The following is a 20,737-nucleotide window of genomic DNA, read 5'->3' on the forward strand; positions in this document are numbered from 1 at the left end:
TAAGTGTCTTAGAGCCACAATGAAAAGTTATTGAGTAGCTTCAAGGAGCTGTCATCTTTGTTCAAAGAGAGGATTTACTCTTTAAGAAGTTTGGGGATGCTTCATTAATAAAGGGGAAAGTTTTTAGTGTTTTATTTATTTATTTTTTTTATTTTTATTTTTATTTTGGCCTGTCCTGCCAGAGCCAGGAATACCCAGATCATGGAGATACTTGATTGTAAGCAGACAAGGTAGAAGAAGATGTTGCCATTTAGGAGCCAGCGGTTGTTGACTTTGCTCCAGCAGCCACAACATATGCTTCAATGTCAGAGTAAAAGCAGCTACGGTGGGTGCTGATGTCCCAATGACAAAGGCATTTCTTCCAAAGCAAGGAATGCCACTGGTTGGTCTGTGTCATGAAGCATGAAGGACTTCAATTGGTGTTCTAGGTAATGATAACCTTAAGAGAAAACTTGGGAAATTCTGCTTCTCTCTGGTGGTGTTCTCTCTGTCTTTCCCCTTGTATACATCTTTCACAGAATCCCTTGTTTCTATTTCTTGTTGCTTCGAAATGCATGGGAACAGTGCTTCATTGGCAAACGTGCAAGGAAATAGGAACAGAAATAAAAATTGCTAGGTTAGGGTCATAAAATGTAGGGTATGTGTCACTACAGATGGTGACATCTCCAGACACCCTGTTGGCTCTGCCCACAATGGGTAGCAGGGAAGAGAGAAACATGAAAAGTGGCTTGGGCACCAGCTGCAACCGTGTTTGGGTGTATATAATATGGGACCTCATCAGGAAGAAATCGGTAAAGCCCTGTGAGCTGTCTGGTGCTCTAACAGCACCTAAAAGCCAGTGAGGTTGTGGGTCTGGCTGGGATAGAGTTAATTAGCCAAACCCACCAGAGCCATTGGGCTGATGGTGGGCAAGGAATGGGGAGGGGACATAACCAGGCAGCAGACCTAAACTGACCAAAGGGATATTTTGTGCCATGTGGTGTCACAGTCAGCAATAAAAGGTGGGAAAAGGAAGGAGAGGGAGGGCTCTTGCTATGAAAATGTCATTTCATACCACTCAGAACAGCCCAGCCTGGCTTTGACCTCTTTTCTCCTTGCAGTGACAAAACTGAGTTTTTTCCTATGTTGCTGAGAAGCTTTGTGGTGGCTCTGGATATACAACATCAACCTTTCTTCTTGCAAACTGTAAATGCTAATGAGTAGGGAATAACATCATGGAAATCAGCCTGATGAGGTTTGGGGTTATTTTGGTCTCCCTTTCTCTAAGTGTAGTAATTGTGTGAAGGGTTGCATCAGAAAAGTTTTGAACCAGAGCTCACATTTTTAGGTGGAACCAATATGTTCCAGATATTTTGCAATGATTTTTTGGGTTGTTCAAGGAGAATATGATATTTTTAATGTAAGATTTGATCATTTTGAGACACGTATTAGAGTTTTTCAGTTTAAAAAGACTTTTGGAATTCCTTTTGGCATTTCTTTGACTACGACTAAAACCTGTTGTATCCAATTTGTTCAGGAAAAGCAATCACCTGAAGACAAAACAAAATGTTTTTTTTTTTTTTTTTTTTTTTTTTTTTTTTTTACCACAGTGGATTTTGTTTTTGTTTCCAAAACAACAAAAAAAAAGTGTCAGGACTTTAAAAAGAAACATCTCTCCTACCAAATAATAATAAAAGAACACCACCACCACCAAAACCAAATGTCTTTACTTCAGATCGATCTGCAGTTATTTTTTTTTGAGTCTTATTTCTCTGTTCAAGCAATAAATACAACATGATCAGCTATTCACAGACCTTTATGATTTGTATCAGTGAGCTAAGGTGCTGTAAGATTTTGTCTTTTGAATGAAAAATGAAACTTGTCTGCAGCCTCCATAGGCACCACAGACACTGGGTTAACACTGCCTCACTCTCATCCCCAGTGTTTCCCCCTGCCCAGAGCTGGGGTGCCCGGGGATCCCATGGGCCCTGTAAGGAACCAGGGCAGGTCTGTTCTGACCCAAACCATTCTGTGATTCTACGACGGGAGCACTAAAGAGACCAAAAGAGTTGTATACTATAAAATGAAGTTTTATATAAATGCAAACACAAAAAAAATGTATATTGTTTAAAACAGACAAACTCAAATGATGGTGTGAAACAACAGAAATAATAATAATAATAACAACAATATCAGCAATAATAAGAATAAAATTGCCCATTCTCAGGAGATTTTTATGCAAGTGCAGTGTGCAAGGGTTTTGCCAGACTTTGACATTTTCCTTTTGTTTTGCTGTGTTTTGAAACTGGATTACTTGAAGCGTCAGGCAATATCACATACCCTGAATCCCTGGTTATTCCAACAGAAAGCTGTAAAAAGCTTTCAAAAAACAAACTAAGTGAAATACAGGAATATCTGGAACATTAAATGGGGCTGGAACTCCAGAAGACCAATGTGCTTTTTTTTTTTTTTTTTTTTTTTTTTGTGTGTGTGTGTGTGTGTAAAAAACCCATAAGCAAGTGGCTTTCAAACCCCCTTAGTATTCATAACATGTGTTCTGACACAGACACTAGGTCATTTGCTCAATAGTGCTATCGAAATGAATGAAAACTCGGGGACAATAAGATTTTCACCTGTTATAAATTAGCTTCAGTGATGCCAATTTAGATTTTAGGGGCATGGTTCATCTGACACAATGCCGTTCTTTTTGGTGTAAACTTTGTGATCTGAACAAGCTGTGTTAGACCTTGCTTAGAGAGATTTATCTCAGTCTAAAGTAGCAAACCAAGGTAAGTCAGGGGACTTGTGCCCACTTCTATCCACAAAGTGAGAAGGCGTTGACTGTCTCATAGGTAGTTATCTATATTGTAGGCAGTGGGTGTTAGGTGAAGTAGATCTGACCCTAATTGTTGTTTCCCATAAAAACTGAGAAGAAATTCTCCCTCGCTTGGGCATTTTTAAGATGCTCATAAAGATGATGTTGATGCAAGCACATTAACATTATGATCAGATGTTTTGACTTTTTGCCGTACTGTGTACTGCCTCTTATTCTACCAAAGAGCATACAAAGGTCCCATTAATGCCACTGCCAAACTGGAGTTGCTTTGATGGGTCTTGATTGAGAAGACAATACTCCAAGCCTGTGCTGTGCATCAAGGTGAGCACCAAGCCTGAAACATCAGGCACTCTAGAGCTTGTGGAGATAAAGAAGCTGACAGCAGGGCTCAGCATGTAACATGGGTTGAGCAATAGCTATTTGGGGAAAGTCACAGGGATTTCAGTGCTGAACAGCTCCACGATGCAGAGGCTGAAATAGCTGCTCATGTAGCTAGCTGAAGAGGAGTAGACATCTAGACATCTTCACTGGTGAACACGTGGGTATGCGAAAGAATTATTCATCTACCTGTGAGTAGGAATTTTAAGAATGTGTTTAATTTTTACATTCAAAATGACTATTCCTTTGCCAGTTCAGCCCTAAGGACTTGCACCTTTCCAGAAATGTGTAAAAACCTCTGAAAGTAAATGAAAATTGGGCTCCAGAGAACTTCTATAATCGACACCATATATCTCTGGTCTCTGCCTTTCAAGCCTGACTGGTGTTGCCTTTGAAGTCAATGCAACTTTTGCTACTGACCTTAGCTGGAATGAGATCAACAGGAACAAGCCCTTAGGTAAATATGCCCAGACACATTAATCAAAGGTGTGTTTGTTTCCTTAATGACTTATTGGACCCAGCAGAAGGGAGGATTTCAGATTGTTTCAATAGAGCGAGCGTGGCTTGCAGAGAGCAGCTATAAAAGCCAGACTTTAAGCGTATTTTGCAGTCATCTCAGTAGCCACTGTGTGTATGTGTCTTGAATTGTTTGGTTTGAATGCAAAGGTCACCCCAGAGACATGTGCAAAGGTCTCCTACATTTCTCTTTTGTAACTTTTTTTGGTCTCCGTAGCGCTCCAATTACTTTTCACGGCAGCGGTGATGCAGGCAAGCGGAACCAGCTTTGTTTTGGCTGGAGGTGTAAAACCGTCTTAGCTAATTTTCTGACAGATTTTATTCTCTCTCTTTGCCAACCTAATCTAAAATCTCTCTGCTTTTTATATGCTACCAGTCTACTCTGGGCATGATGAATTGAAGTCATGCCAAATGAGTGAACCAGTAACCATTTTTTTTTTTGCTAATACCTCACTGAGATGCAATTAGACATTTTCACTTTTGGAAATTATCCTGCATTTTAAAAACAAGAGAAGCACTTGAGATGCTTTAATAATGTGCTTTTTTATTATATTTTTTTAAGGAGAGGAAATTTGTACTTGGCCCTGACAAAGCATCCATCATAAACACATACTATGTGATGTGGATTTAGTAACACGGGCATACACTCATACACACCTAAGTGTACACATACATGCTTAAGCTGCAGGCTTTTTATCCTTTCTACCTCCCCTGGTGTTTAAGGAAGTCCCCTCAGGAGCGTGACGACCTTGAGGGAGGAAGAAACAAAAATGAAACCATGCTGAAAAACTTTTATCTCTTTATTATTGGTGCCTTTACATTAATACTGCTGTTTTGTGCTGAGAAAACCAACCTGTTACACGTAAGGTAACTGTAATATACAACATAGAAATGCAGTCTAAGTTAATTACAACAAGGAGCTACAAAAAAATTTCGTAGGAAAGAAGTCACCTAACATTGCAACTGTGCTTGCAACAAATCACTCCCTTACTGCAGGACTATGCACGTTGTGAACCATGGCTATTTACACGTCCCTTACAACCGTTAACAACAGAAGGGCTAAAATCAGTCTAAAAAGTTCCAGAACATCACTATATACTGTACAATCCTCAAAAATAATTTATTACACTGTTTCTAAAAAAAGGTACTAGTCTTGTTTTGTTTACTTTTGTCTTCTGGTGTTTCTGGAGTGCACAGCATGTGCAAAATTTTGCCTAACAGTCTAAAAACTCAAGAACTGAACCGCAAGTCACAATCACAGAGATGAGGTGGTGGAGTCCAGGACTTCCCTTCCATTGCAGACGGTCGGTACGTACATACTAGCAGATGCTGAAAGAGAAAGAGGGGAGAAAATCAACTAACTTTGGGGGCGACAGAATCACAATGCATAGGATTAGGATCTGGACCATCTCACCCAATTTTAACTAAGATACCCAATGACACGTCACTGGCAGAGGTGACTGCGTCAGCTGTGAGGCTGCTGGAGGTGTGCTTGCACCTCTAGGAGACAATTCAGATCTGAGGCTGAGGAACCCTCTGGAGGAACCTGATTTTTCTTTGCTAAGAGAGCTTAGGGTGATTAAGCTTGACGAAGAAGTGTCTGAATAAAATGCCTGAAGTTTTTTGTGTAGTTGTTGTTGTTGTGTGTTTTTTTTTGGTGATGATTCTGGGCCATGGGTGTCAAATTGTAACATTTTGCATGGTAGCGTGAATGAATGTAGCTAGAGTGGTGCAAAGATATCTCTGTAGAGTAAAATGTGAACCTGTGGATTTTTCATTTCTTCTTGGCATGAAATGATCCTACAAGCTTTCATGTGATTGGAGTGGACATTCCTGAAATAAAACACATGCATTTTTAAATCCAGGAGAGAATTCACCTCTGCACATTAGAGCTGTGTATTACTCTATTTTTAATTACAAAAAAAAAAAAAATAAAAATAAAAAAATCTATGTGCATATTGGATGGAATTAATATTTTTTTTTAATATCTGAATTTGAAAGCAAAATTATTTCTCACTTAGTCCCAGAATATTTTGTGGCCATAATCCCCTTGATTTCTAGGATCTCTGGATCAGGATCCAATGTGCATCCAGAGGTAAGGGCCAAATTCTGTTTCTCTTCCCTGTCTATATTGCCTAATGTTTTTTTCAACAAGTTTTCATTGCTTCAGTGATATGACAATTGAATCTGAGTACCAGAATCTGTTTTCAAATGTAGTTGTATTTTGACTGTAGGATATATTACCATTCTGCCAAAGACAGGTGGTTTTTAATTCAAAAGCAAGCTGGTTTGTCCATCTTTGTAAAAATTATCCACTGGGCATCAGGAATGTGTTTTCCGATGCTCTGTGACATCTCTGCTTACAGCACCATAAAGCTGTTTTTTGAAAGATACATTGGGTTAATGATAACAGTGACCCCGAGAAATGTGATGCCTTCATCAAAGAAAACACACAGCAAGCAATGACTTAGTAAACTCAATCATCCAGTGTAAAAAGCAATTTATGTAGCTGACAAGGGCATGCTCACTCTTCCAAAACTGGTGCTGGCTGCAGTCTTGGTTGCAGACTGGTTCTCTAAATACTCTCAGCATCATTTTCAGAACAGATCATTATTTCTTCAAATTAGCTCCTATTTCTAATTCTTTCATTGATGGAGTAAATATTTCATGGCAAATAGAACTGCTTTAACATGACAAATTTAGAGGAAGCCATGGACTAACCTGATACTCCAAGGGTGGGGCATACCCTAATAAGCTGAAGAACCAAGAATGAGCCCTTGATCTGAATTAGATGAAATTTCATCCCTCACAACTTGTATCTGTGCTTAAATCTGTGGGTAGAAGGGGACAGGACCTCAAGTCCAGGATTTTATGAAAATTATCTATCAGGTTTTAATTAACTATACTTGGTTTTTAACTGGAGATAGTCTGGCAGTACACTGACCTGAAGTTTTTCTTATTGTTATTTTTATTACCACTTATGATAGGCAAACAGAAAAATCCGTACTACTTAGGAGACTTGTTTTAAACCCTAGTTCTTCTCCAGTATGACTACAGGCAAAAGCATTTAGGTTCTGTCAGAATCAGTCGCCCACCCAGAACTTTTTTAGCTTCAGGGGCCTCTTTGAAGTCCAGCCCACTAAAGAGTATGAATAGCACAGTAAGTGGATCAGGAGGATGCCAAAGCTGGATGGAGGAATATGGTGGTAGGCGATGAACAAGTGGCCTTGCCTTTTCAGTCCCCAGGCTTTCTTCACAGCATGTGAAAGCACTGCTCTTGTAGTGCTGGGAGGCAGGTGTTAACTCTGCCGGGTGGAGTAAAGGGTTCACACTGAGTGTCCAGCTCTCTCAGTTGTCTGAACAAAAGATTTTACTTTTCCTTACAAACCTTTGCAATCTTAAGCATTGGCACTGTAGAGTTCAGAACTTCATGCCATGTAGCCAGTGCAGGGTCTCCTGAAAGATCGGTGAGCCTGCTAGGGACACCTCACCTCCCTTTTGCCTTGTGCTCAGGCCATGCAGAAATGTAAGACAAGACCAGAAGTCTTGATGTGCCTGCAATTCATGCTTTTCATAGGATCCCAGAATGGTTTGGGTTGGAAGGGACCTTAAAGCCCACCCAGTGCCACCCCCTGCCATGGGCAGAGACACCTCCCAGCAGCCCAGGCTGCCCAAAGCCCCATCCAGCCTGCCCTTGGGCATTGCCAGGGATGGGGCAGCCACAGCTCCTCTGGGCAGCCTGGGACAGGGCATCACTACCGTCAGAGTGAAGAATTTGTTCCTAATATATGATCTAAATCTCCTCTCTTTTAGTTTAAAGCCATTACTCCTTGTCCTATCACTATATGCCCAAGTAAAAAGTTGTTCTCTTTTGATCTCCTCTTTTCCAGAATCAATTTTGATTATATAATCCAAGGAAAAGAATCAGAGCAAAAGCACAAGAGCTCAGTACCACTGTAGGCACCTTGCACCATACCTCTATAGTCAGGCAGACTCAAACTTGTTGTGTGCAACTTCCTCTACCCATGCTCACAGCTGGACAGCTGTGAGTTAATTATGTATAAAAGCCATATATCAGCACTCGTTTGGAGCTAGGGCCAGGCAAAGAAGTTATGAGAGAGAAAATTTACCAGCTTGGCTGTAAACAGTAGCTTCAGTTCTTATTCTGACCCCTGTGGAGGACACCTGGAGGAGTTGAAGTCTGTGTGCAGCTCTCCATGGGGACATAAATGGAGGGAATTACATCTTTGGGCTGTAAAAGCTCAGCCCCCATCATGTAGGTGCTTAAATCAGTCCTGAGCTCTCTAGGAAGGTTTATGAGTGCTGATCTCCTACCTTATGGAAACACCTTTTCTGTGCCCCATAAAACAGCCCCCAGGAAAACTGGGCAAAACTCTGTATAAGGGAAGCAGAATTTGTGCTCTGCCAAAGGTGAATTTTCAGTTCCAAATAAGCATGTATGGATATAAACATTTCAGAGCATGTTGTGTACCCAGGTACACATATATCCTACTTCTTAAAAGTCTCAGCAAGTCACTTGCTGTTCATGGCCCACTCAGCTCATGGCATTAATGACTGATCGAGTAAGGAGGTGGTGGCAGCCCCTAGCCAACAGAGATGGGAAACCATGGGGGTAAGAAACATACTTTTCAAGAATGCAGCTGCAAAAGGGTGTAGGGGGACCTCCTGTTCTCTGAAGCTCTGATAATGAACAAGAACTGGCTGTTTGGATGTTGCTGACACCAGAATGCCCTGGAGCTAATTTTGATCAGCCTCATATTAAGCAGTTTCTGACTGATGAAAACACCATCAAGACCAAAGGAGAAACAAGCTGACAGCTCTGGGACTGATGAGAGGAATATTTCAGATTCCTTTTTTTTTTTTTTTTTTTTCTTTTTGAATAGATGCTGTGTGGTTATTGATGTTGTCTTCCTGTATGCCTGCTGCCATTGAAGGAACGTACCCAAAGATGAACTGGTAGTGATGAGCAGGTAGAAGCAGGCCGGTAGCAGGCATGGAAAGGGCCGCGGTATGGATTAGAATACATTTGTATGACAATGGCTTTGGAGGTTTATGAATGACTGCACAGTTTAAAAAAATGCATTACAATCATAAACAAATAAATTGAAGGGTGTGAGGGAGAGTTCTCCTCAAAAATATTACTGTTAGGATAGATAACAAATTCCCACTGTTATTTATTTAAATAATCTCCCTAGATGGGAACTGCTTTTTTTTTTTTTTTTTTTTTTTTTCCATTATATAGGATGGAACTTTTTGTCTCTCTTCCAGGTCCTTTCTGTGTCTTGTGGTCCAAAAAGACCAACAGAGACCATCACGCCTTATTCAGCCAGGTGTAAGCATGAAAGACAAAGGAACAAGGAAACCTTTCTAACCACTGAAGTAACAAAAGGTTGTAAGACTTGATCTTTATATTTCCCTTAATGTCTTAAAGATACTTACAAACTTGAAAAAGTGAGCTCTTAATCTAAAGGTATAGACTGAGGATCTCAGTTGCATGCATGCACATATACATACCTATATTATCCAGTAATTACAAAAAAAAAAAAAAAATTAATTCCAAAATGCAATCCTGCACAAAATTTTCCATGAATAAAATTGGTTTCAGACAGCTTATTTAATAGTATGAGGGGATTTAAAAAAAATAATCAGAAAAAAAACATCTTTACAAAATCCATAGGGGACAAAAATAATCACAGGAGGCTTACCATTTTGTCAGTTGGCCAAGCTTCTAAAGTTTTTTGGGAATCCATGGGTCTTGCAAGTCCAGCCCCTTTGGCAGTGCTCTGCACTTTAGACATTTAGGGTCATCTCATCCCTCTTTATTTAAGTTTTCAGAAATAGCAAATAATTTTGGATTCTGGAGCCTGGGCTGGATGAGATAGAGGATGTGCAGGGCCACATGGTTGCTCTCTCTTGTTAAGGGCCCCCAGGCATACGAGGCACAGAGTGGTTTGGGAAGGGAGAGCCAGGGATGGCTAGGTTCCCTTTACCTCCTCATCCCTGCCCATCTGACACACTGCAGGGTCTATAGCTCCTTACACATTCTGACTGAAGCCTGTTGTACCAAAAATTTCTAGAAATTTTTGAAAATTGAGTCATATTCAAAAACCTGAGGCTAGATTAGTGTGAACTTCCTGGCAGACCTTGCTCTGTGCATCCCCACTTTCTTCTCTCTCTTATTCCTCGCCTCTCTCAAGATGCAGTGTGTTTTTCGACCAGCTATCCAAGTTAGGCGTGCTGTGTGTGTCTTGTGAACAAGGTGCTGTGTGCTCCCATCCTTGCCTTGTTAAGTTTGACAAGGAAAAAAAAAAAGACATATATGTGACCTATTTTTTTTAAACCCTAAAAATCTCCAAATAACACACCCAGAAGAAGAGCCACAGCCTCATAACAAAATCACAGACATGAGTCTGCTTGGGATGAAGGCACAGGAAAGGAGGGAGGCTGAGCAGGTGAGCTGTCCTTGCAGCACAGCACTGCTTGCTTTTCCCTTCTGTGGCATTTACAAAAGGTGTTGCTCACACTCAGCATACAGAAATGGTTTCTGGCATCCCTTGTACGTGCTTGCTGCAGAATTGGAGATTTTCCCTTTTAACTCAGGTGATAAAAAGCATTGAGAGAGAGCTGCATTGTGGCCCGGGTCCTGCCAGAGTGTCATTTTGATGGGAATACCCCAGGGCAATCTGTTCCTGGTGCTGCTGCCAGAGTGACAGCAAGCGACGGGTCCCCCTTGCTTTGTGCTGAACAGGCTGGAGTTAGAGCCTGCTGCAAGCTCTCTGCTGGCTTCAGTGAGCTTTAGATCAGGCTCCAAGCTCATTCCCATGGGAAGAGGAAAAGTTTTTCTCTCCAGACACAAACGAAGTGATGCTTCCATGGGGTACACAGCCCTGCCTACAGAAGGCTTTTGGTTGCCGGTAAAAAAAACATCCACTGCAACCCCACATCTTTACAGAAAGGCAACAGTTTTGCTACTTACACTGGGAGTAAGTGGTCCCGGTCCCACTGACACTGAATCTGTTGAGGTGGAGTCTGTGCGTGACCACATTCTTCTGGGGCTGGAAGAGGATGATGTGCACTTTGGGCGCGAACAGGCAGCCCAGCACAACAAAGCCGCTCAGACTCACGGAGATGCACATGGTGGTGGTCTGCACCTGGGATAGAGTGGGGGCAAAGGGCCAGGTTTCAGTGTGGAAAGCTCGGAAATTCAGAGTGTTAGAAGCATCATCATCATACAACAGTAGGAATCACAATCAGCACTGGTACAGGCTGGCTTGAACATCTGTTTCATTCCTATCTTCCACAATCCTAGGATCGTACAACACAGCTGCATGGTGCTGATGGTGCTCTGTGTCTCTGTGTATTATCAAGGGGTGCTTGACCAAGTGTGTTCTCCCTCAGTTTAGCACAAGAATGAGAAGGGTCTCTTTTACCCCAATACCCTTGATTACTAGTTTGAAGACTGTAATGCTGCATCTGAGCAAAGCCAGCCACACTGGAAACCAGGCTGCAGGCACAGTGCTTCACATGGGGTAACATTTGATGCTTCACACAAAGCATCCATTTGAAAACCTTTTTAGCCTCCAGCTTCAATCCTAATCAGAGAACCTGATCAATCCCTTACTGAGACATAGGTATGAATTTGAGTAAGCCTAAGAACTGGTGACATTTGCCAGGCTGATCCTGAAACGTGCCCTGGGTTTGAGGCAGGGACCTTTGGGTTGAGATGATTTTTTTTGTAAGTCTACAGGATTTTGGAGTAATTGTCTTGGGCCATTTGTTAGCATAGCTTTTCTGTCACTGTCTATCTTCCTCTTTTTTCACAACTAGGTGCCAGTTTACTGCCTCATTTTCAGTTTATATTCTTTTCTTCCAAGCAGATTCCTTAATTAAGATGTTGAATTAAACTGCCATAAACTCTACTGCTTAATTTGAATGATCATACATCCATGACTCGTTTTGCCTTAGTTACACTCCTGCAGTCCTTGGAGATTAGCCTTCTTCCATGGGAATGCTTCTCACGTCTCCTCATCAGAAATAGTTGTTGCAAAATAAAAATTGGAGTACGGAATGGACTTTGTAGCTTTATATAACCACAGAGCACCAAGTGCGTTGTTAGCAGTGAGTAAAATTCATGTCATCAAATAATTAATGTTCACTGTTTACCAAAGGTGGATGTGGCAAGTGTAATGGAAAGATGCTCAGATTTCATGAGGTGAGGGATCATGGAAGACCCTATAGGGACATTAAGAGAAAGGGACACCTTCAGCACTTTCTAGGTCACCAATCTGTGTTTGGTCTCCAGGCCTCTGCCATCACTTCTGAGCAGGTATTGAACCAGGCACTGTATGGGTAAAATAGGACTAGAAGTTTTCTAATAAAACAAACATCCATCCAGTATTTTCAGGATATGGTCTGTGCCTTCGGGAGCAGCTCAGATGTGCAGACACAATTACACAGCTGATCAATGGTTTAGGATAAAAATAGTCCCCCCAGGGTGTCTTTTCACCCGTGTCACTCAGAGGCTCCAGGTGTAATCTAGCCCCACAGACCCCAGTGCTGGCAGAGCCAAGGCAATCCTGCTAGAGCATGCAGGATCTCCCAGGCAGGGGAGTGAGCTCCTGCAGCCAGAATTACCCCTGAAGAAAATGCAGGGAGAAGCTGTCTAAACAGTAGCAACTTCTGACACATGATTTCATTATAACCAGTCTAACTCCCAGACTTCCCTTCCTGTGTATCTGCATTTCTTTAGGTTTTGTCTGAGGTAATTGGGTGAAAAAAAAAATCCCTCAAGTGTGCTAGTATTGGAGCTGCTGTGAAATATGTGTGCTTATTAGTCACATCAGGTTTCTTTGTATCTTTGATTCTGAAGGATAACTCCTCGATGAAATCAATGTGGACCTCTGCATGAAAATCAATAGCATCAGTCTTTTCCAGAAGCTCTCATTTAAATTTCTGAGAGTGCAGCCACCAAACACAGCAGTTTCTGGGTTCTGCTTCTGGGACTTTCTGGGAACTAGTTCTGGGATCATTGAGGGGTTCCTGGGAAGTCTCCAAGGAACGTCAGGGTGTCTTGCTGCTGCTGGGAAAAGGATTCCTGTAGGAAGCTGTGACTTCTACCAACCTCCAGCAGCTCCTAAGGAGCTGTCAGCTGCCCTTGATCAAAGAGTGCTGGAGCTTGTGCCCCTGGAGGGTTGGGCACTCATGTTGCAGGTGCTGGGAAGAGCCTTCTGTAAATGCTGGGCAGCTAATAGGTTCAGCAGCATGCAGAAGTGTGCACAGAAGAGGGTTAGAAATGATGCTGAAGGCTATATTTCTGTGCTGAGTGATGGTGGTGTGCCACAAGGCATGGTCCCCAACTGGGACGAGTATACCTGACACACCAGAGGACTCAAACCAGACTGAGCTACTGAGAGGGGATGCAGATCTGCAGTGCTGGAGCTGCAGGGATGCCCGGGGAGGACTGGGGAGGACTGGGAGGTGGTCTTCCTGCAGAAGTTAGAGGATTTCTGCTTAATCAGCCTGATCTCCTTCTACAGTGAAATAACTGACAACGTGGGTGATGAGAAAGTATCTGGTAGTTGTCACTCTCTCCCATAACTTCCTCATTGACAAGCTGACAATATGAAAAGTGGGCAGTGGGGTGAACTGAAAACTGACTGGGTTGCAGGCTCAAAGGCTTTTGATCAGTGGCACAAATTCCAGCCAGAGGTCAGTCACTGGTGTTGTACCCCAGGGGATGATACCGGAGCCAATGCAGCTTAACACCTTCCTTAACAGCTGGGATTATGGGACGGAGTGCACCCTCAATAAGTTTGGAAATGAAACATGAAACAGAACTGGGAGGAGTGGTTGATACATGAGAGAGCTGTGATTCAGTAGGACCTCAGCAAGCTGGAGAAATGGGTAGTTAGGAAACTCACTGAAGTTCACTGAAGGGAAAAGCACAGTCCTGCAGCTTGGGCAGGATAACCCCATGTACCAGTATGAGCTGGGAGCCAACTAACTGGGAAGCAGCTTTGCAGAGGAGGTACTGAGGGCTGTGGTGGACAGCAAGTTGATCACCAGCCAGCAATGTGCCCTTGCAGCTCTGGGTAAGTCTCCTGGTAGGCCTCCTGGGTTGCATTAGGCAGAGTGTTGCCAGCAGCTCAAGAAATGCATTCCTTTCCCTCTTCTCAGCACTAGTGAGACACATTTGGAGTGCTGTACCCAGCTCTGGACTGTCCGGTACAAGAGAGACATGGATCTACTGAAGTGAGTGCAGCAAAGGGACACAAAGATGATTAAGAAACTGGAGCAACTGTCTATGAGGAGGGGCTGAGAGAGACGGGGTTGCTCAACCTCAGAGAAGAGAAGGCTGAGATGAATCTTATCAGTGTGCATGTGTGGGAGGTGGGAGGAAAGAAGAGGGAGCCAGACTCTTCCCAGTCGTGTCCAGTGACAGGACATAGGCCATTGGCACAAAATGAAATAAGGGAAATTCTGGTTAAACATAAGTAAACTGTGAGGATGGTTAAATGTTGGTACAGATTGCCCACAGAGGCTGTGGAGTCTTCATCCTTGGAGATATTCAACACCCAACTGGCCACAGTCCTAAGCAGCCTGTTGCAGGTAATTCTGCTTTGAGCAGGGAAGGTTGGTTGAGACAATCTGGAGTGGTCCTTTCCAACCTTGGTGCTTATGGGAAACACCTTGGTGCTTATTTCCAACCTTGGTGCTTATGGGAAGACAAAATGTGTGTGGAAAAATCCCACAGCTGACCTCATGATTGAATCACCATGAGTTCAACTGTAAACTCTTCCCTCAGAATTTCATTTGCTGGTAAAATTGATTTTATTTAGGGGAAAAAAAAAAAAAAAGTAATATTGGTCTTGAAAATATAAGCAAGCTTAGTCTAGAAGAAAAAAACACAGCTATACCATAAACCCTTCTCAAAGTAGAGGAAGCCTTAACTAAATAGCAGGACTGTTTGGTGGGTAGATCTGTAAGACGGAAAGATGCATGCTATCCCAACACATCTAACATGCTGTCTGGTGCTTCTCATATAGGGTTTATACAGGGACATTTCCACATCATTATTGGTAGGGATCAGTACTAAATATACATGTATCAACATATATATACACTTTAACTGAATTTGAGGCCAACACCAAATCTTGGGATACATTTCTGGGAGTTCTCCCCCTTCTTTTTTCAGAAGTGTGAATCCTAGTAATGAATCTCAAGCCAGTCAACATTTACTTTTTTCTTTGCTAATATTATGTTTCTCAGACTGGTCATTAGTGTTGCCACCAGTATCAGTATACATTAGGATGGCACACATTGATTTGTAGTCTACATGTGATACTTCATGGAAAGTAAACGAGATTTTCAAAGGAAAGCCAAAAATGTACTCATATAGAATGGGATTTTTAAAAAGTTCCTGACATGTCATGAAAGTATCAAAAAGGTGTCAAATTAATTTTCTGTTATCTCAGTAGGACTCAAGTTGTCTTATTTGGAACCTTTTATTTAAATTAAATCCCCATAGGTGCTGCTGAAAAATCCCACTCAGGAGACGAGGCTAAAAATATTGCTTGAGCAATTGTCATGCTCCTCTTGACCATTAGTGCCTGTGCTGTCCACTTGTGTGACAGTCTGCACCAATATTACCTTCCTTCTGTGTCTATCTTCCTGATTACTTTGAGTGTCAGGAGCTTTTCCCCAGTGCACACCCTAAACTTTTCCTTCATTAGCTTCAAGTCATTACTCTCCATTCTAACTTCTCCTGAGACTGAATAATTCTTTTCTCTCTTTTTGTTGCCTTGAAATTATTTATAGTCTATGATCACGTCTCCCTGGGTTTACTCTTGTCTAGACTAAATATATTTAGCTCTTTTACTGTCACTCTGCGTGTCTTACTGTGGTCGTTTGTTATCTACTTTTGTTTTCTCGAGGTTTTCAGTACCTTTCCTAAGCTGAGAAAAATAGTACTAAACATAATGGTTCAGGATGGTCGCACTAAGCATGTTAAGTGACATTATTAAGTCTCTGGTTTTACAAGCCATTTCTTGTACATACTACTGTTGATAATTGCACCCTAAGTTAGTCTCCTACCCTTCTTCTGGGCAGAAAGTTGAATTAATTCAGTATAATTTGTAAGGGCCAACTCCATCAGTCACTTCTCACATCATAATAACTGTGAGATTTCCAGTGGAGCTGATCAGAATTTTCTTCTGAGACAATTTCCTTCTGTCCAAAAATACAATCTTATTGAACCTGAAGCTTTGCAAGAATATGTAACAATTTAAACAATTTAGTATTTTTTAAGGTTGTTGACCAATATTTTCTGCTCAGTGAGGTATGTGTTTTATCTTCTACAAAGTGGAGAGAAACTAAAAGTTCTATGTGAAAGCATAAAATGTTCGAAATTAAAAACAAACAAAAAATAAAACAAAACAAAACAACAACAAAAAGAAGGGAACTAGTTACTTCAGTTTTAATTTAAGGCCCACCCCCACGAAATAACTCATTATGACTCACTCTAGCTCATGATCTTGTGTTTACTGGTAGGACTATAGCTCCACATACTGATGTACTAGTATGAATATTTAATTTGTATGTTCTGTCTCTATCACAATCAGAGTGATTGTACTAATCACTTCCACCTCCAGCCATACATACACAGTTCAAAATGAGACCATCTTTCTTAGAAATAAGCTAAAATTTTGTAATATTCTTGGGTGGGCATTAACATTGAAACTGTTTGTTTGCGTTGGATCCAGGGGACAAAGGATGTTGAGAGAAGATATTAGTGAATGAATGATGACAGGGTCCTCTAAGTGGTGCACATGATTTATGGAAACACATATCCAAAGACTTACTCTGTAGTCACTGGATGTCACATAAAATATGGGGAGAAAGGCCAGCCAAATGATGCACGTTGTATACATTGTGAAACCGATAAACTTGGCTTCGTTGAAGTTCTCTGGGCATTTCCTTGTTTTGAAGGCATACACAGTGCATAAAACTACGAGGATTACATCATATGTTAAGGAGATTAACATACTGGAATCTTTAACATTGCATTTCAATATGACAGTCTCTCTTTTCTCAGGAAGAGTGTACCTCCTGGTGCCAGGGGCCTCCAAGATGAGCCACACGGACACCACCACAATCTGTACCAAAATGAGACTCAGGCATATGAAGACCTGAGAGCTGGGGCTGATGAACTTAGGCCTTTGGGCACCGTTCTTAACACCATCAAATATTCTGGCTATGCAGTTTGTTTTTGTCAGGAGGGCAGAGTAGCAGACAGCAAAGGAACTTCCTAGCCCCAGGCGACGTAGGGTGCAGATAGCTGGAGAAGGCTTAGCTATGAAGAAGAAAGTCATGCTGTATGACAGGAAGACCCCAAAGAGCAATATGTAGCAGAGTTCACGGCCAGAGGCTTTGACAAGGGGAGTATTATTGTGCTTGATAAACACTGCAATGACCATAAAAGTACAAATAAAGCCCAGGCATGCAATGGTAACAGGACCTATTGCCCAAGCATCTTCCCACTTGATGTAGTCTTCTGGTAGGTCATAGCAGCCAGTCAGGTCAGCTGTGGGCCATTTCCCTGGCCCGCAGTCTGCACAGGTGAATTCATCAGCCAGGTACTCATATGTTTCACAGGGAATGCAAATCCAACAGCAGACATCTCCTGGTTGCATATTCTTCATCTCGTTCGGAGCACAGGGGTCACTGCACTGTGAGACAGGGACAGAGCTCCTCGACCAGTGGATGGAGTCCACCTCAAGTGACAAGGTTTCTGCCCAGTGACCAACCTTCACATAGGAGTATCTGTCTCCAGTGTACTGGAAGTTAAACACATTGTACTGGCCTATCCCATCTCCATAGGCATCAAATTTGACCATACTGTCTGCAGAGTTGGGAGGGTTGAATGGAGCTGTGAAGGAAAAAAAAAAAAAAAAGAAAAAAAAATATTAGTGTCAAAACAGCAGCTGACTTTTTTATCTCTTTGGGAAGCATAGCCACCAGACGGCTTACAGAGTCCAACTCAACTGCCAACAGGTAAGGCAAGAGGTCTGTATCTGTCTGAGATTTTTTTTTTTTTTTTTTTTTTTTTTGCATTGTTTGAACTTGGGAGAAACAAAGAACTTGAGTAATAGAACTCTATTTCACTTGATTGAATGAGTAATAGTTGTACATGTGGAGAGTTATGTTAGATTACCAACATCCTTATCATTTTATTGGGTACAAATTAATTATCCAATGTTCCCCCCCCAGCATGCACAATCATGATCTTTCACGTTATTTCTTGAAACAAAGAGGTCTGCTTCTAACTCAGACTCAGAGTTATTTGGTGAAATTCAGTTATCATAGAATAAGAAATATTAAATGGTCAGATCCATAAACATCAGTTTTTAGACCAACTATGGTCTAAATGATGAAATGAAGTTGAATAGTGTATTAGTGACGACGATAATGAAGTAACTATGAAGTCCTCAATAATTTCTTATTATGCTTTCTTAATTTCTCCCTATGTTGTAGGAATTCAAGAATCCCTTCTATTTTGCTTCAGTTTTCCCATTTTTTTGTCATTTCTTGTCTGGTCTGAACTTCCTGGCATGTGATGCTTTGGTCTTATATCTTGTTTGGGGAATAGGCGAAAAAAAACACAAGCTGGATCTGTGACCTTCTCTGGGAAATCAATATTGTAACACTTCCAACTGGTAAGCTCTGGAGAGTTTTTATTTTTCCTCCAGCTGAGGTTCATGTAGGGAATGAAGAATTATTAAAAATGTAGGAGGAAATTGCATTTACCATGTGATTTATTGGTCGTTTTCTGTAGCATCAAAGGTGAATGGCTTTATAGGCAGGAAGCAAAAGGGTGTTGTGTTTTTTTTTTTTTTTTGCCATTGATGAGCAATAAAGGTGATTTCATTCCCAGTGTCTTTGGTTACAGAAGTGGTTCCACTGTCATTGCTGGAATAAATCTTTTTCCCTGCATCTGTGCCCATGCTGTGCTTGAGCACCAGCAATATTGTATACGGATGTAATATATTCCTCCATTTCAACCTCCAGATACTCTGGATTTGTTGCAGTAGATTTATTTAGCCTCTATAAACCACTGAGGCCAAATTCTTTCACCTTTTTCTCCTGCAGAGCATTACCTTACTTTGCGGCACTCCCAGTAAAGTCAGCAAAAGGGACAGTCCCTTTTGCTGAAAAAGGACTTCCCCAGGAGCTATATCTGGAAGTGTGCTTCTTACTCAACCTTCTTTTTACCTTATGGCAAGGGAGGAAAATAATTTATTTCTATGCATAATCTTCTGGTTTTGAATCAAGACTCAAGACTAAGTTTTAATTTTCAGTTCTTATCCCTGCTCTCTGTTGCATGTTGCCCAATCACCTGTATCCAATGTTGTGGTGGACAGCCTTGGTTTGCAGGATTACAAATTAAGTCTGGGTAATCCAGGAATATGTAAGAAGACTTTTTTTTTTTTTTCCTCCCTCTTTTTCTTCAGTCTTGGCATCAAGTTTTACTACAGTCTTACCCAATAAGACCTCTGAGTGCACAAAAATTAAGGACAGCATAATACTCCTCCAAATGGCCAGTCCTTCTGGAAAGAACATGCTCTAAATTAAACAAGTAGCTAAATTAAAAATATAGGTCAACAAGAAGAATACTAAGCAGCCTCCCTTCACTCCCTCCTCGTCCTCACACATAGGCATGCAAGCTCTCTCAGCCAAAAGCAGCATTAAATGAAATCATAATGCAGCACTTAACAGCTCTTCAATAATGTGTTGTCATCACCAGTGTCTTATTTCATTATTCATAACACTTATATAGATTGTAGAAATTGTTAACACAGCAGCCCAGTTTTACGAGCCAGTTTATTCGCTTCGATGTCATACAGGCCATGTCCTAAGGTGTGCTGAGAAGTAGTGACTTCTGCTGGAACCAGTGGAGCTGCAGGTAACTCTGCTAGAGTATTTGTCATTTATACAGAACTAAGTATTTGCCTTGGATTTTGCAGGTAGGTCCAGAAGGCTAAGCAGGTAATCTCACATTCGGTTAGGTTGAACCTCGCATGTATTTTACTTTCCATGAGGCTGTTTCCACTCTAGAAATATGATGAAAAGGTTTTTGCAGGACAATTTGTTTTAGATCAACCACAGCTTGTAGCTGGAAACATTCATTTTCAGTGGCTGCTGATAGAGGAAAATAAATGGCACTCTCTCAAATGGAGAGGATGAAGTCATTTACCCAAACAACGATGTATTAAATTATATTATGGTGAGCCAAAGCATACAAATGAGCCCACTGGGTGGCAGCAATTAATATACCTACTGATTTTATGTAAAAGCGCTCAGGCATTTTAACTGATATTTATCAACATATTCTAGATCCTGTAATACCACTTCCAAAAAGACATGTTTTCAGAAAAGTTGATCTAATTGTTATAGTAAAAACAAGATGTTTATATGCAAGAATATGAAAAGAAATAAGAAAATAAGATTTTATTTTCTAGGTTAAAAGAATATTTTTCTGTGTACTGTCAGATGATCTTCCCAGAGATGAAATGTCAAGGCTATGTCACAGATCACTCTGAGATTTTTTTCATAGCTAGATTTTAGTTTTGTAAGTAAACCTGTGATCTTTAAAACAGACATTTCTGCCAGACCTTTTTCAGAGTTCTGGCTAAGGTGTTTTGTTTTCTTCCCTTGGGAGATGAGAGGCAAGACCCTCTGGGTCTATACGTGCTATCTGATTGACAATATAAGCTTCAACTTCTCTGAGCAGTATCTTGGAGTTTTCTCCTTCCCATGCACGCCTTGAAGTGAATTATCCTTATGTAAAAGAAGTTATCCAGGAGAAATTCTGTATAAGAAGTTATCAGGGAAGAGAAAGGGTAATTAAAAATGACTTAAAGGTAAACCAGCAATGCTTTGCGCTCCAGCTTGCAGCAGTTTTGCAATGAAGATATAGGAGCAGTGACATTTATGAGAATAGGAGAAAAA

The 20,737-nt window shown here is 41.2% G+C and overlaps 1 protein-coding gene across 4 annotated transcripts in view; it reads right to left on the bottom strand.

Moving 5' to 3' along the window:
* Positions 1 to 4,491: 4,491 nt before the first annotated feature.
* GRM3 (glutamate metabotropic receptor 3) overlaps positions 4,492 to 20,737 on the bottom strand; it is a 288,383-nt gene continuing 272,137 nt past the window's right edge. For all 4 annotated transcript variants that reach the window (XM_032187026.1, XM_032187002.1, XM_032187019.1 and 1 more), the window contains 3 exons: positions 16,591 to 17,657; positions 10,707 to 10,881; positions 4,492 to 5,038 (listed from right to left, as the gene is read on the bottom strand). In XM_032187026.1, coding sequence (XP_032042917.1) covers positions 4,965 to 5,038; positions 10,707 to 10,881; positions 16,591 to 17,657 — 1,316 coding nt within the window. In that variant the 3' untranslated portion in view covers positions 4,492 to 4,964. The remainder of the gene's footprint in view (positions 5,039 to 10,706; positions 10,882 to 16,590; positions 17,658 to 20,737) is intronic.

This window comes from Aythya fuligula, chromosome 1, assembly GCF_009819795.1.
Source record: "Aythya fuligula isolate bAytFul2 chromosome 1, bAytFul2.pri, whole genome shotgun sequence".
NCBI classification, from domain to species: Eukaryota; Metazoa; Chordata; class Aves; order Anseriformes; family Anatidae; genus Aythya; species Aythya fuligula.